The 17,539-nt window shown below is 43.3% G+C and overlaps 1 protein-coding gene across 1 annotated transcript in view; it reads left to right on the top strand.

The window, feature by feature from the left end:
- PDIA5 (protein disulfide isomerase family A member 5) overlaps positions 1-17,539 on the top strand; it is an 828,396-nt gene that overhangs the window by 73,491 nt on the left and 737,366 nt on the right. The window contains exon 2 of the mRNA XM_069224665.1: positions 5,145-5,271. Coding sequence (XP_069080766.1) covers positions 5,145-5,271 — 127 coding nt within the window. The remainder of the gene's footprint in view (positions 1-5,144; positions 5,272-17,539) is intronic.

The raw sequence follows: 17,539 nt of genomic DNA, 5'->3' as shown, positions 1-17,539 counted from the left end.
AACAGGCTCAGTTAAGGTGGCAAGTGCTATAAAAACTTTGACAAAGGCTGCTGCTTTGTCCAGACGTTCACTATTACTGTTGCTGTGAAGAGGAACATATTACGTGGTTCTTCTAATTGTAGTTTATAATGTCTTTGTGCACTTCATTTATTGCATTTGATTATGTCACTGTAGTTTTAGATTCTTTGGAAAAGTCCACGGAATTTGTCTCTGCTCTGCTTTCAGGCGATCCTATTAACATCTGTTATAATGTTTTCTTGAGATGTATATTACAGATGATAATACAGTAATCTATTTATTTGCTTAATTTGTGAAGTTAAGCCTTTTTTCAGCACTTGTGTTAACACTCAATGCTGAAGTAAAAGCTGAGAAGTGTGTGCTAGATGTTTGAAGAAATGTTGTGTAAATTACAGTACACTTCTTCCTTCAAGTCCTGCGTAGAATCCAAATCTTAGAAAATAAGTGTACCAACAGAGACTCATCTGTGAATGACAGTTCGCAGTAGGCATGCACCAGTGGTGCTGGAACAATTTTCAAAGTAGTGGTCCTACTATTAATGTTACATCACTGAAGTCATATGAATTGTGAAATATCCATGTGTTAGACATTGGTACGGATAGCAGATGTATTTACTAGGAGAGTGGTACGGATGTAGTATGTAGCTGGTGGTACATTTTGAAGCACTCTCACATGTCACTAGAATACAGTGTGGTAGCACACTGTCATTCACAGACACCGCATTTCCCATTGAAATGACCACTAAATTTGCATAGACATACAGTTTTAGTGATGATACAGTGCACCAATAATAATATGTTGCTATCGAGTTCAGGAATATTTAATCTCTGCATCACCTAGTGTATTTGATTTGCTTTGATCATATTAAAATCTTTGTTTCCCTCACACTTCCGATTTTTTTTTAAATGACTTTATTTGGGTTTTTCTGATTGATGAGTTCTGAAATATTTGTACAGTTAGTTACATGTCATTATGTTCCAAAAATATATTACATCCTACGACCTTTTCTTTGACGCTTTCCATACCCAGCAAGATTGCCACAAAGTTCACTTTAGAGACTCCCCTCACTTTGCTTTCAGAGAAAGAAAGCTAAACATCAACCTCCATTTAAAAAGACCAAACAGCAATTTGTCCTAAGGCAGTCCTTTACATTTGATATCTGGCTTTCAACGTACAACAAATGTGACAAGATAAAAACAAAAATGTAAGGCCTCTTAATTGCCTATTTGACTTCTGACCACCAGCATGCCTATGAAGGCTCTGAACATGTCCCCAATATGTCTTTGCAACCAGACATCTGTGCTTTCTGGTAGGTTTTGACCTTACAAGGTTATTGCCAATGGTGAACAGCATCTGCAAAGCAAAACAAAAAGGCAGTGGCGAAACCCACAGGTATGGGGTTGGCTGCTGTGAGTTTTGAAACACTTTATTGTTGAGGAAACAGCTGGCCCTTGCCAATATTTTAAAAAATTTATGACATTATTTTTGGTTTAAAAAACCACACATTTCCATAACAGAACCCTGCAATGAAACAAATGTCTTTGTTTATGCATGTGCTTTTTGTAAAAGAGCAGAATGTTGTCACTGACAGTGATGTTTGCTAGTGACTGAAGTGGGCTTACCCATTGCCTCGTGCTTTTTGCTGGACTGGGTGGAAAAATGTGAACGACTTAACAACAGATCAATGATTGAAGAAGACTGGGTGAAAGGCCTATCACCTGGCCTCAAAATGTGTTGATGTATATGCTCTCATACTTCATCACACGTGTGCCTGTTTGTGTCATTAAGCAAAACTTGGGTAGTTTTACCAATGATTGGAATAATGACTTACTAAGTTATCTAAATCAGCTGGTGGCATCTGATGTTTAAAATGTATTTACTGTACCAACATGGTAAACGCCCATCTTGGAGCAGTAAATAAAAACAAAACGTGTACAAAAGTGGACTTGCAGCATGCAGTGGCTGGGTAGCAAATTTCAGGTGCCTGGGCCACCTAAAAAGGTTAAAGAAGGGGATGTCTGGAATCAAACACTCCCAACTGGCAATGAACAGTGGCTGCGGAGCGACTATTAGAAAGAGAAAGCGAGATGGGTCGAATTGAAGGTTGATACAAGATAGGGGGCAAGGTTGACGTGCCATCTTTGATTGGTTGGAGCTTCATGAAGATTGTCTTTCCATTAATCACTGGATACTGTCATATGATGACCAGGCTTAATTGGAGGCTTGTCTGAACAAGTCTGTTTTCAGGAGTTTTCAACAGCAGTTGATTAGGTTCTGCAATCCGAACCTAACAAATACATACCACTTCCTTGCATTAGCAGTCCAAGCAAAGCGTTCCTAAATTTCTTCCTCTTGGAGATTGTTTGGGGAATTGTGTGCACTGTTAACTGTGATGTTGTAAATTAGTTGTAAAGCAGCACTGCATGAAGACTTTGAGACACAGGAAAGTCTTCAATTTATTTTGGAGCACGGGATAGATTATTGTCGTAAGAGCTTTTAACAAACCGCTCCAGTTTGTGGAAGTGTTCAAACAAATTGTCTGTGTTAGAAGTGAGGAAGGTGGCCCAGTGGTAGGAGAGATGGCCTTACGGTCTGGAAGACCTTAAACTGCACTCTCCTCTCCATTGACAAATGGTGGAGTTGAACGTAGAGACCCAGACCATTGACAGACCTTTGCCTTTTTGTAGTTTTGCTGTCACCATAGCAGGAATAGTAGGTAATTGGTCGAGGTCACAACAAATGTCAGTGGCCTGGTTGGCAGGTAGAGCAGGATTACTTTCTGCTGATGATTATCTAGTATGTACTCTATTTGGCCTCGTGTGTGATGCATTGGAGGGCTTAAAAAATGGGTTTGGGTAATTCCGTTTGACAAGGTCAGGATATTTGAATTCGATAATTCCTATATCTTTTTTTTTTTTTTTTTTGCTCACTGCATTGTAGGTCATTTTGCATTAATCCAGATACACAATAGCTAGGGCCTTTGTCAGTTACTTTCAATGGTTGATTTGAACAATTGAAGGGTCATGTTTGCCCATTGAGGGTAGGGATTATAGTGCCATTGACACCTTTACGGATCGGATGAGCTGATGCAAGCGCTGAATGAAAAATGCAAAAAATTCCATCCTTTCGCTGCTGGGACTATTTATTCAGAAGGAAGGCATTTAAAAAGGAAGACCTATGTTCTAGCAACCCCTAGCTCCATGATCTCTGTTGAAATATGCTTTGTCCATGTGCCTTTTAATATCATTCAGTTTCTAATTCATCCTCTAGGTCTATCTTGGTATCAAAAAGGAGCATTTGTTTGTAATTGTCGTGTACACTGTTCAGTAGGCACGTACAGATGTTGAAGAGTAAAAGAGGGTAGAATGACCGCCAGGGTATTTGCCCCTGAGATATTCAAGGGGTGAAAGACTGTTTTCTGGCTTTCTGTAGAATGGTCATCACTTCAACCCCTGCTTACAAGATTTACATTCACTCTTCAGGCATTAAAAAATAGTGTGTCTCACTCTATTAAAGCCTGGCCAGGGGTCAAGGAGTGTGCTTTGGTAATCTTCGGCGTGAGATGTGAGCAACTTATCTAACTTGCCTTGCAAACTGACAAATCTCAGACATCTTATAACAAGCATTTACAATGCAACGGGTCTCGCGTTTGCTCATGTTAGAGCTGATCGCGTTGTAAACTCCTAACCCGACTTTTCACCTATCGGGCAAAAGTGCATTTATGTACACAACCCGAAAAAGTGAAATTAACTATGTAAAGCGCTCGACTTCTGCCAAGCGAGATCGCGCTCAAAAACGAGAGAAAAAGAAGTCCACGAGCCCGATGGAAAACAGCGAGCCTCGCATGTTTTCTGTACTTGGTCTCTGCGCTCGAGGAGGGCTAGCCACCAGAAAAAAAATGACGTATGCTTGCCTTCGACTAATGAAAGCAAGCAGATTTTATTAGGCAAGCCCACGAACCAATAAAAAACACTGACGTGAAGTTGACAGGGCTCCGAGCCCTTTTTTAAATACAAAAGCGTCTCGCTGCGATACGCATGTGCGAGCGCATGCTACGCAGGCTCGACCCTAAAAAAGGTAAAGTCAAAGTTAGATGAAGCAAGGTACATTTTTTCCACTGCTGCTGCCAGTGATTTTTTTTGACAGAAACCAGAAATGGACACCACTTTGGAAAAAGTAAGGCAAGACTAACCAATGACCTGGTCTAGGTAACTGCTATATCTTGAATGAATGAGAAACTGTTCTCTTTTAGTGGCACTCGTCATCCTAAGACCCACACATTAACCTACAAAGAACTTGCCCTCCCTTAAAGACCTTGCGTCCTCTTTGGAGTCCTTGTTACTGGTCAGCAAGTGTTAAGCTGCTGCAGGGTGAGGCATGCAGTGAGTGCAAACTGTTAAACTGGTGGCGAATAGTAGCTGGTGGGTGTTCAGGGCTCCCAAGTGTTTTCGACCTGACCTCATTTAAGGCAGTTTGCATTACTTCCTACTTGGGCCCGGGACTTCGAAGTATTGCAGTTATCGGCTCGAAAATTGGGAAAGGCAAGGTTTTTTTCAAGTGTTTGTTTTTTGCGAAGCCAATCTACTTTTGGAGGACAATCTTCTTTTTGAAAACGCAGACGAATCACGTGTTCGTGCCGGGCAACACAAGGTCCGGTTTCTCACGAAATAAGTGAAGCTCATAAGAATGTGACGTGTTGTGAATAAGTGGAACTGGAACTAATCCTAAAGAAGTTCTAGCAACATAAGTGAGTAGGTATGGGCAGTCACACTAAGTAAGTGACTTTGCCAGTTTTAGTTGATCTTGATGAAGGAACTTACACCACTGATTACATATTCATTGAGAATATACTTAATATGAGCATTACAATGGTCGCGCACGTGTGTGTGTGTGTGTATGAGATATTAAATCCACTTGCACATGGTGAGAATTATGACCGACCCATGTGTGTTGCACTGGTTTTTAAAAGCTGGCTTAAAGAGAAACGCACATCCCAGTTATCCACTGCTGCCCACAGATTATGCCCTTTTGGCTTCAAAATCATGTTGTAGTATTTTTAATTGGAAAATTGCCAGTGCCTGTTACTGTAATCCATCATTAATTCTCACTATGTCTTCTCTTCGCAGGTAATTTTTCCTTCTTGCCTACTGTCAGTCAAGGTTTCTCCTCTGATAGAAAAGGTTAGCGACCATAAAGATTTCAAGAAGCTCCTTCGAACACGCAATAATGTCCTGGTGCTGTACTCAAAGTCTGGTAAGTTCTTTATTTGTCCTACACATGGTAAATAGGTATCAGTTAGAGAATTGAAACTTGATCAATACCTCTGAAGCACCTTTAAAGGGAGCTTAGCAGACAGGGAGGCTAACTTTTAGACATGTTGACACCGAGTCTACAGAACCTGAAAAGGTGAATACTGTCTCGTGAATAATGATTGCAGATACCACACGTTGTCTGATCTCCAGATGAGTGCCGAGCCCACTGAGCTATCGTGTGAGGCTGGAGCAGCTTACTCTAGATACTGTAATGGCATTGACTTAGTCTTTATCATTTAGATAATTGGTTTGACAAAGAATGCTTTACATATTGAAAATAAGGATCTTGGCAGAGTTTGGTACCTCCAGACTCCATATAAGAACTTCCAAGTGCTAGCATTAACCAGCCTCGGCATTCTTGTAACAATAAAAACAATATGAAGACTCCATTACTTAGGAGTTTATCCTTTTTAAGGGCAATTGTGGAAAGACAGTGTTATTATTTCTTGCCTGTTAGGGACCGGTGAAACTTTTTTTTGTAAATTGGGCTCTCACCAACAGTTGTGAGATAGTAGATAATAAATGAACATTCTTTTGCTGGAGACGATATTCGATATCATTTGCCTATTCATACGATGGAGTTATGAACAGGGATTGTTTTGTAGAAGCAAAGAGCTTGATATTTGGAGGCCATCGTTTTTTTGCTATAGTTATTTCTCAGTCTTAATATTGTATTTTTATTCCAACTGTTCATTGAGGGCAGAGAAGCAAAGCATGTCTCTGAAAAGGTGCTTTCCTTACCAAATAGTCCTATACCTGGTTTCCTGTTCCTGTGCAAAAACAAATTATTGAATGTGTTGGAAATGGCCTTTCTGCAGAGTCACCCCCAAACTTTTTGAGTTCCTCCTTCTCTTTTTCTGACCTACTTTTTGCTGGCTTTAGGACTCTGCACACTTTACCACTGCTAATCAGTGCTAAAGTTATGCTCTCTCCTTAAAACATGGTGACATTGGCTCATACCCAATTGGCTTATTTACTTTACTTGTAAGTCCCTAGTCAAGTGCACTACATGTGCCCAGGGCCTGTAAATTAAATGCTACTAGTGGGCTGCTGCACTGCGTGTGCCACCCACATAAGTAGCCCCCTAACCAGGTCTCTGGCCTGCCTCTGCAGTGGCTGTGTGTGCAGTCTCACTGCCACTTCGACTTGGTATTTAAAAGTACTTGCCAAGTCTTATACTCTCCTTTTTCTACATATAATCACCCTAAGGTAGGCCATAGGTAACCCATAGGGCAGGGTGCTATGTAGGTAAAAGGCAGGACATTAACATGTGTGTAAAACGCCTAAATTCGTTTTACACTGCTGTGAGGCCTGCTCCTTTCATAGGATAGCATTAGGGCTAACTTCATATACTGTTTGGATGGTAGATCCTGATCTGAAAGGAGTAGCCAGGTCATATTTAGTATGGCCAGATTGGTGATACAAATTCCTGCTTAATCATGAAGTTGGATTTTATATTACTATTTTAGAAATGCTACTTTTAGAAAACTACACTTAAATCCTTCTGTGCCTTCCAATCCATGTAGGGCTAGGTTTAGTTGACAGCTCCCTTGTGCATTCACTCGGACAACCCCAAACACAGGATGCTCAGTCACACTTGCATGCATCTGCACATTGAATGGGTCTTCCTCGGCTGGGAGGGTGGAGGGCCTGACACTTACATGTCAAAGGACAGTAGCCTGCCCTCAAACAAAGGACTTCCACACCCCCTACTGGGATCCTGGTAGACAGGATGCAACTGAAAGGGGACCTTGTACACTTCTAAGCCACTCTTTGTAGTATCCCCCACTGCAAACGCACATTTGGGTATTTAAACAGGGCCTCTGCCCCTATCAACTCAGACACTGCTCGATAAGACACTCTTGTCACAGACACTTCCTGGAGAAGAGAACCTGAACCAGAACCTGCAACCTGCCAAGAACTGCCTAGCTCCCCAAAGGACTCACCTGACTGCTTTCTGAGAAGGACTGCTGCCTTAATGTTGCCTTGCTGCTCTCTCGTTGTGCTGAGAAGTGCTCTCTAAGGGCTTGGATAGAGCTTGGTTCATGTTCCCTGAAGTCTCAGGACCAAAAAGGCTTCATTCCTGCAAGACGAAATCCTGGTGCGGCGAAAATCGACGCACAGCCTGCCAGAAATGACGCACAGCCTGCATTGCGGTGAGAAAATCACTGCACGCCGAACCGGAACGATGCAGCCCGACTTCGCAAGGAGAAGATTGAAGCAGCGCCAGCATAGTGACCGGAAATTTTACGCACAGCCGAACCGGAACGACGCAGCCCGACTTCCTGAGAGGAATCGACGCAGCACCTGCCGTGCGGTAGAATTTTCCACGCAGCGCCCACCAGATGAACGTAGCCCCTGTGACTTCGTCCTGCCAGTGCCGGATTTCAACGCATCGTCCCCGGGCGTCCGCAAACCCCACAACCCAAAGAGGATCCCAGACCGAGCGCCGGAAACCAACGCAAAGCCTTCCTTACGTGAAAAATAAACGACACATCGCTGTGTGCGGCCTGTGAAATCGATGCTCACACCCCTGTTTTCCACGCATCTCCTCTGCGGTTCCTTGCGGAGTTTTTGAATGCAAACCAGTCACTTTGTGCTTTCAAGAGGCATTTGTTGCTTTTAATAGACTAAAGACACTTTATATAACTTTTTGCACCTTAATCGTTTTAACCTGCATCTTATCAGATACATATTTTATATTTTTCTAAACACTGTGTGGTGTATTTTTGTGGTGTTCTACTGTGTTATTGCATGATATATTGCACAAATACTTTATACATTGCCTTTTTAGTTGAGCCTGACTGCTCAGTGCCAAGCTACCAGAGGGTGGGCACAGGATAATTTGGATTGTGTGTGACTTACCCTGACTAGAATGAGGGTCCTTGCATGGACAGGGGGTAACCTGACTGCCAACCAAAGACCCCATTTCTAACAGGATGCATTATCTTAAATTGTTTCATTGGAAAAGACAGAAAGAGCTTTCTAACTCACACTCACAAAACTGGTGTGTTGTAATGTTTAAAACAAAATATTTTATTCACCATTGTTTTCACCAGATCAAACTAGTGCACCCTATTGTTTTGCTTGAAATTATTGTGCATGTTACAAACTACCATTTTTTATTAGTTTTTTCCTAAAAGCCTTTAGTGTGCAAATCAGTAGTTGTTCTCGTACCTATGGGGGGTGTAGTGCTGCTTTTCCTTGTGAATATTCGAAGCAAATAAAGTCACAAAATAGAATCACATTTTGAAGGCTTCTACAGGTCTTTTCTACTCACTCACCTTGCCATGGCAAATACCAAATAAATTACAATGTTGGTCAGATGTGTCATGCCTATTCGGCTTTAAGTCCTATCCGCACGTAGAACTCTAGTCTCTTGGAAGTTTCTGTCTCCATGTTTGTCCTTGGCCTACGCTTACCCTGCTTTGTTTGTTCCATAACTTTTTAGGTGGAGCCTACCAGTCATCTAGCTGTCTGGTTGCGAAAGACATATTGTGGGCATGCCAAAAACTTAGATGGGCTTGCAGCCCACCCATTGCTTATGATTGCTGGGCTCTATTGTCCCTCTCATTTGACTGCTTCTTATTCAGTGCTTTGTCTAGTCCTTCTTATGTGTGTCTCTCCCTTGCAGCATTTCCAATTTACTTGTGCCCTTCCATGGCTCACTTTAAGGGAACTGCTTTTTTCTTTTGTCTTAAGACCTCCAGTAGTGTGCCCTTGCTTTCCAGCTGCCTCCCTAATTGGGCTTCTCTTCCCAACCTTCTCTGTGCTCCGTTTTTCATGTATGTGTATTACTCATATTCTCTCTCCATTCACCCTTATCTGCTTCTCCCTTGCATTGCTTTCTTGCTCGTGTGCTTCTCCCCATCTCCATGTTTTCTCTCTCTCTCGTTTGCTTTTTTTACACCCTACTACCAGCACCCTCAGTGTTGGTTACCCCCTCACCCATGCCCTCAGTGTTGATTCCCCTCTCACCTATGCCTACAGTGTTGTTTTCTCCAGCACTCCCTCAGTGCTCCCCCCCCATCAATGCTTTTGGTGTAGCTCCCTCACACATATGTGCCCTTAGTGTTGCTTCCTCCCCACCCAGACACTGTTGATTCCACCTCACATGGGTCCTCCATGTTGTTTCCCCCAACCCGCACCCTCTGTTGCTTCCCCCAACCTGCGCCCTCTGTGTTGCTTTCCCCCACTTGCACCCCCCTGTTGCCTCCTCCACCAACACCTCCATTTTGCTTGTACTATTTGATTCCCCTGTGTTGCTTCTGGCCACACTTGTAGCTTCTGCTTGAATTGCTAGGCCAGGTCACCAGCCAGATGACTTAATCTCAGACACTGGCAGTTGGAAAATTGAATACTTGGTTCCCACCACTGTAACCAAGCGAGATCTGGCTGATGAGCCATAAGGAGGGTGAAACCAGGCCTGGGTCGCTTGTGTTCCAGTCCAGGGAGGACCTTGCCTTGCAGTTCAGTCTAGACTGTTTCCCTTTCATCCAGATCAAGACTGATTTACGTATGGCAGTTTCCAAAATGTGCTGGCATGGTGGACGAAAAATAATGGATAGACATGCAGCCTCAACAACTGGCAGTGGTTGTGCTCATTTCAAGCAGCACTCCATCACCTTGTTTTGGATGTCCTAAATGTGACTGCCCCGAAGTGGGTTCCATGTTCACTGTGCCACTGGAAACTAGCCGTACCTGGCTGATGAAACCTTATAAGGGTGAGCACGGTCTTGAGCTCTGTGTGTTCAGTTAATGGAGCGCTTGGCCTGGCAGTTTGGGCTGGGCTGTTCCCACTGAAGCAGGGTCAAGACTGATTTACATATGGTGGGTGAAAAATTATTGAGATGCGGCCCGAACGATTGCCTTTGGTTGAGATTAATTCGAGCATTTCAACCATCACTTTATTTTTGATGTACAAAATGATGCAGGCAGCCGAGTCATAGGCTGCTTTCTTTTTAATGTATTTTAACCATGCTGAGCAGCTTCTCTAAAAACTATTACCAAAGACAATAGGCCCCAAATGACGAGACCTTTTGGCTTTGCTTATACTTGTTAGGTCTAGCGTTAGCAAAGACAATTTATTTTCAATAAAAATATATATAGTATATATATTTACATGGGATTTCAGTCAGCCCTTTTAATCTATAGGTCTGCTGTGGTGTCATTGTCAATTTACCCCCTCATCCCCCAAAAGCATATAGCTTCAGGTAGAGGGTCAGCCCACTTCAGCCATTGGCTTACCTGGCTGTGAATGATGCCAGTCTCCTCTTTCATAATGTGAACATTGCATAGTAGGTAGTTACCTTCAGTGCCAGGAGCTACCAGTGTAATGGGACTTTCACATAAAAAAATACATTTTGGTTTGTAGACAATGCTTATTTTCATACAATGCAAACCTTCATACAAAAACTAGTCACACACAAAATAAGCATTGGCAAAGCCAAAAGGCCAACATCAAGACTATAGGCTTTCCCAATGGTTGTTGAGCGTTGTTCGTGATCTCGCTCTCTACTGCATGGCGTCTGCATGCGGTTACCACCATGCTTCTGAAGAACAGCTTCTCTGTGTTCTTCGTGTGGTCTATGACCATGCCTTTGCACAAGGATTCCTGTAGTGGTGCTGATTATGCCCCTTGTCACAGAATGGCCACATCTATTTCCAGTAGCCTCCGCCATTACCGTTGAGCGTTAAAGTTGAGAGTCAGCCAGACACACAAGTGGGCCAAATTTGCCACATGGTCCCATACAGGAAGTGAACCCACAAAGTACTACAGTCCAGTCGTTTAAAAAATAAACATACTACCAACTGAATGGACCAATGATGAGTTGTCTCCCAGGGACACCTGGGTCTGCTGTGCTCTGGGGTCCTAGATTTGAAGGGTTTTGCAGGAGGCAGTGTACTGTTCCTGCAAGAAGTGCAGATTTTTTTCTTTCAGATAAATGTATCTCGCAAAGGTATTTGCGTTTGCGTCACATGCAATTATTTCCTTCCAAATTAAACAGATTTAAGTAATCTCAGAACAAAGTTACCAGAGCAATCCTTACTTGCTCTCTTTCAGACTGTCTTCAGTTATTTATTCAGTTTGGAGGTCTCCCCAACACTTCACTCTGTACTCCATTTGAGACCCCACCGCTGATGTCAACAGGAGTAAAATCAACCCCTTTTTTCTAGTTTTTAAGTCGGGCTGTATCCAAGACCGTATGATTTTAATACAATTGTATGTATACAATACTTATAGACATCTTCAGCCGGCCCTCTTCGTCCATTGGTCACTTGATGTCTTTAAAATTATTCTTCGCCACATTACATCACACAGCCAGTGGTGTCGCTTGGTCAGTAAGACTAAGGGGGGGAGCGGGGACTACAGCAACAGCATGTGCTTTTTGAGAACAAAAAATGTTTTTACCTTTAGCAGTGTTATTTCATACTGGTGATTGCAGCATCCCCTCCCAAACGATAAGGTTTATCAAAAACCATGACAAAACGAGCATCAGCAAAGCCCAAAATGAAACCCGTCAGTGGCAGACCTATTGGCTTCCCCACTACTTGTTTATTGTTAATTCGCTTCCCGTGAGAGCCTACATTTTCTGCTCTCCACACTGTCTGGCGTGTCTAACTTTTGATGTCATTGTGTCAACCTGTATGGTGCTCGATGGTCCCAGATGTTCCACCACCCTGAATATCTTCTGCTTAACCATTACCAAGCGCAGAATTTAATATCGCTCTATGGGTGGTTTATTTTACAAGTCTGTGCTTCCGCTCTCTCTAATCGACTTGGTTTAGGCTTTTACTCGCGCACACTGCAGTGTTTTTTTTTAAACATGGACCTGGTGATGGTTATACCAGTATCAAATGCTTGTTTATGGCAACGGCATTCAATGTTTTTTGGGAGGTTTAGTTTTGCCTTCTGACACCAGTACATTTTTTAAATATTAAGCAGGACAAATATGCCTAAAGGAACCTAGATCAGTAACTTTAATAATGTAACATTAATTTTAGTAGACAAGTCTGACATAACTGTCAAGTTTTCAGACTGCATATGTGTAACATTTCCATTATCTGTGAACTTGTGAGTGACATTCGATCAAATATGTGACACTTAAAGTGACACGTTCTCAAGAGTAAAACCAAGCTATGAAGTGCATGGAAACAGATACGTGTTGCAAAGTGTGCCCTTTTGAGTAATGAGAAACTCCCAAAAAATCTTGGAATGCTGAAAAACGGAAATGAAAGCTCGCTAACCAGGTCCTGTCAGCTAGGCACGGCTTGAGTGTGACAGAAATTGAAAGCGAGGCTCTGCAGTAGCCGAGCGCCGCAAGGTGCACCAGCCAGCAGCTCAGCACTACAATTCAAAAATCGCACTGGTTACTTTGGTGAAGTGCAGCCCTTGAGTACCTCATGTTCACAGTGAGTTATAATGCATTTCAGTCCAGTGATGCAGATATCTGCACTAAAATGCATTCATGTAACCCAGATACGTGCTAATTCGCAGGTCTGCCCGGAAACGCCCGGTGGAATAAAAGGCATGTTCAGCCTTAGCTAATGTCATAGGCGTCAGTTCATCAAAATGCCAGGGATAGCACAAGTGAAATCACACGCTTTTAACCTTTACTTTGACTCAGACACACACATGCTTACACATACACACATTCACACAAACTCTCACATAAACACACTCGCCCACAAGCACGCATACAACATACATTTAAAAGCATTTTTACTTACCTTAGCTGCCAGATAGTGTCATATTCCAACTAACTGTACTCCAGTTTATTACACTAATAGTGAAATATATTCTTCACTATTTGTGTAATAAAAAACATTGACAAAAAACAGGACCATTAGGACGAGCTGTACCTGTGTTCCAGGCACTGAATTTTGCCACCTCTGAGGCCAGGGGTCGCAAAGGAAGTGCCAGGGGTCACAAGAGGCAAGCCAGGGGTCGCAGCTAATGTCAGATGTATTTTGTACCTTATTTTTTATTATCCTGTTCAAATACCATACAGCCCACACATCACATATTGTTGTAAAAGAGTATTAAAACGTAAACTCAAAAAGGTCGCATAACAGAAAAACAATCAGATCCTACAATTACACTACCAATGAAACTAAAAGGGCAAACCTGCTCTTTAACAATGCAAACGGCAGCAGGCAAGCCAAATATTTAGTAAAGAAGTAATGCACCCTGACTGTTGATAAATAGCCGTGTACACTGTATGCCTGGTTGAGCATTTCACAACTGCAGCTTTCTTCTATGCGCTAATACAGGATAAACTATCTGACATAAGTGCTACCACGTTTGAAAATGTGTCCCTCAAATATGAAACAATTGTGTAACAGGATAATAGTTGCTTTTGGAGTTCAGAATTGAACATAAGCAGTGGTCAAAGTGATTAAAAAAGCATGGAAGCTGTGATGCTGCTAACCATAAGGGCAGAGTGACTGAGGATGGTAGCGTGGTCAAAGGTGTGGCTTTAAAAAACAAAATATTCTATAACTTTTTTTGGTCCTTTACCTTCAGGTAACTACATATATAATAATGCACAGCTTTATTAAATGCAAGCTATGTAAATCAGTGGGAAATGCACAAACATTATGAAAACCTGTATTAGCTCATGCACGGACCCAGAGACCAACAGAATTGAATCCTGGGTGTTGTCATGAAGACGAGTGACTTGTGTATGTTTAGTGCGACAAGGTCCCAGTCTGTGACACAAAGCTCTGTGAACATGCAAGTAGGGTATTTTAAAAACACACGTCATGGCTTAGCTGGTAGATCCATTACAATGCCTCTAAAAAAAAAAAAATAAGGGGGTCATTACGAGTTTGGGACCGCCATGTTGGCAGTGGCGGTCGTACCACCAGAAGGCTGGCAGAGAAGACCACCAAATTATTACCATGCCGGTATTCCCAACAGAATACAGCCAAACCACCGCCAGTGCGGTCAGGCAGCCACGGACGACGGTAGCCACCTGCAGGCCAGTGGAGACCATATTTCCACCAGACATATTACGAGGCTGCACACCGCCAAGCTTCTTGCCGCGGTCGCACCACCACGGAAACCCTGGCAGAAACCATGCCGGTATTCCCAACAGAATACAGCCAAACCACCGCCAGTGCGGTCAGGCAGCCACGGACGACGGTAGCCACCTGCAGGCCGGTGGAGACCATATTTCCACCAGACATATTACGAGGCTGCACACCGCCAATCTTCTTGCCGCGGTCGCACCACCACGGAAACCCTGGCAGAAACCAACAGTATAAAAGGAGACACTCACCTTCAGGAAGCCGTACCCGTCCGCAGTAGCCATGAAACCAGAACTACACGTCTTCCCACTGCTCCTGCTCGCCCAACGACTCCGGAACCAGCGACGACGACAGCAACAATGAATACACACACTTACCTGTCACTGTTGGAAAAAGCCAACGTACCTACGCGCACACAACATACACATCAGGAACGGGTGGCGAAGGTAAAACACACATGTAACTACACATGTACACGTGCACACATACAGCCACACACACACATAGTACACTCCAGTTGCCCAGGTATTCCAGTCAGGCCCTCCGGATGCAGGATGTCCAAGACCTTCTCCTCCCATCATGAGGGGGGCCCTCTGCCAGTCTTCTTCATGGCTATCTGGATGCCATGGAATGCACCTTCCCCCATAGGTCAATCCACCTCTTCCTGGTGTCCTCCCTTGTGCATGGATGACTGCCTACAGAATTTACCCTGTCGGCTATCCTTTGGCACAACTCCATTTTCCGGGCAATCAATGTTTGTTGGACCTGTGACCAAAACAGTTGTGGCACTACCCTCGCAATTTCATCCAACATGACCCTCAACTCATCATCAGTGAAACGTGGGTGTTTTTGTGGGGACATGGTTGTGGTTGTGTAGACAGTGTGAGGAGGTTGTGAGTGTAACAGTGCAGTGTTGGGTAATTGGTGTGGTTGCTGCTTTGTGAGGGGGTGACGGTTTTAGCGGATTGTGTGTGCCAGCGTTTGTGTGTATTGTGTTTGTTGTGCTGATGTGGGGTGTGTATGTGTGCCTATGATGTATGAGCTATATCTATCTTTTTGGCTTCTATGAATATGTGTGTGGCATTCTGTTTGCAAGAGATTGTGGGTTGTGTAGGGGTGTGTTCTATACTGCACTGAGTAGGTGTGTCTAGTGTGTGTTTGTATGACAGGTGTAGGGTATTCAAACTATCCAATGTGGGTTCTGACCGCGGTGGGTTCTGACCGCGGTGGCTCGGACTGCCAATGGTACTCCACCTGGAAGAACTGCTGTGGTGATTTGTGGCTCGTAATCTCGTGGGTGGTATTTTGTCGGGATAGCTGTGCTGGTGGTGGGGCCGCCTCTTTTCCATCCTCCAGTGTCCTGACGGTTTCGGACTTTTGGCTGTTTTTTGTTGGTCTTCAGTGTGAGTCATAATACGGTGGTCAGATTACCACCGAATTGACGGGCTTTTGGCGGCCGGCACCGCGGCAATCTTATCATTAGACCACCAAAGTCGTAATGAGGCCCTAAATGTGTGTCATCAGGAAGCTTTAAGTGATTCCATCAATTAAAGCCAGTGCCACTTCCAAGCAGACTTTACATTTGCAGATTAGCCAGTTGTGAACATTTACATTTCTTTCAGGCAACAGACACCGTGGCAAGCAGGCCTGTTTAGTAGCCTGCACTCCCTCTGGGTTCACAGCACAGGAGTCTCCCTCCCTTTCACTTCAACTGAAGCATTTCGTCGGTCAGAATTAATCGTCCCAGGACCGGGGTCTTTCTACAAAGAGCAGGGGAATTGTTTTTCTAAAAATAAAATTGTATGGGCATTTCCTGCCCTCACAGTGCCTTTAGCTAGTCATTGATAATTACCTACAGGACCACTACGTTTTTCCCGCATGTATGATTCATGAAACAATGTGATTATAATTTGACAAGTAAATAGCTAATTATGCAAATAGTCTGACTGGTGCCTAATAGGAAGTGAATTATCAATGATAGAATTTTATAGAACATCAAAACACTAAAACGCTTTATGAATAATATTTCCTAAGAAGCAAACCATGGTCTTAGGATCTGTTTTATCACTATTTGAGAAATCTTTATTTGAATCACTTACCTGACAATGTGAGCGGATGTCTGGTGCCTTTCTACTGGGTGCCAGGCAGCAGACAAACTGCCTTTAGACAGAAAAGGTGCTCTCGGCTCGGGACACCTGCACCATCCAACAGAAAGAGAGACAGAAATGGCTGAGGAAACCATGATGTCCAGGGGCTGATGCAGCATCAGGTGTGCCCACCAGAGTGAGCAGCCAGGTAAATAGAGGTGGCAGCATCATGGGCAAACAAATCGTGCCATGCTGCAACCCGTGCACACATCCCAACTTTAATCACGAATAATGGGTTGCGTGCAAGGTGAGGAAATTCATGGTTCAGGCTTGAGCAGCTGCCTGAACCATCCAGTGTAGCATGTGCCGCATACCCCAGTTGCCTGGAAAACCAAACCTGTCAGCATGCCTGGTCCAGCGCACATGGATCCGGTGACACATTCTTTTGATCACACTTTTTTTGGTACGTCAGAGGCACCTTACATATTTTTTCAGCCCTGCGCCTATTTGGAAACAATATATAACAGTAAGACTTGGTCACCATATTAACATGGGTGATAGAGAAGGGAAGAATCCAGAAGTGTTATTTGGGAGATCATAGTGGTAAGATTAGATTTGGAATGAGTAAAGGAGTGGTGTAGGATGAGAGTCTGTAGAAAGGGATTAGGGAGATCCTAGTAGTAAAATGGAGTTTGGGATGAGTCAAAGGAGAGAAAAATGAGGGTGAATTTAGTTGGGCTGTTTGGGAGATCATAGTAGTAAACTGAGGTTTGGGTGAGCCAGGACAGGTAGAGTAGGAAAAACTCTAAGAGGGTTATTTTGGAACTCATGGTAGTAGAATGGATTTGGAATGAGTCAGAAGGTGGAAACAAATGATAGCTTGATAGAGGTATAGGGGGAAGTGAGAGAGAGTAAAGCTTTCAAGAGAATATTTTTTTTACTACTCTTGTACAGCAGGACTAAAGTAGTGGACATATAGATACACGATTAAACAGTAAGGGAATATATGTGTAAGGAATATAATCTATTGAGATTTAAAGTTGTATCGTATAAAAATAGACTTATAAGTGTTGCAGTATTTGAAGTTAA

Source organism: Pleurodeles waltl, chromosome 3_1 (assembly GCF_031143425.1).
Source record: "Pleurodeles waltl isolate 20211129_DDA chromosome 3_1, aPleWal1.hap1.20221129, whole genome shotgun sequence".
Classification (NCBI taxonomy): Eukaryota; Metazoa; Chordata; class Amphibia; order Caudata; family Salamandridae; genus Pleurodeles; species Pleurodeles waltl.
This window is presented reverse-complemented; position numbering and strand designations above follow the sequence as displayed.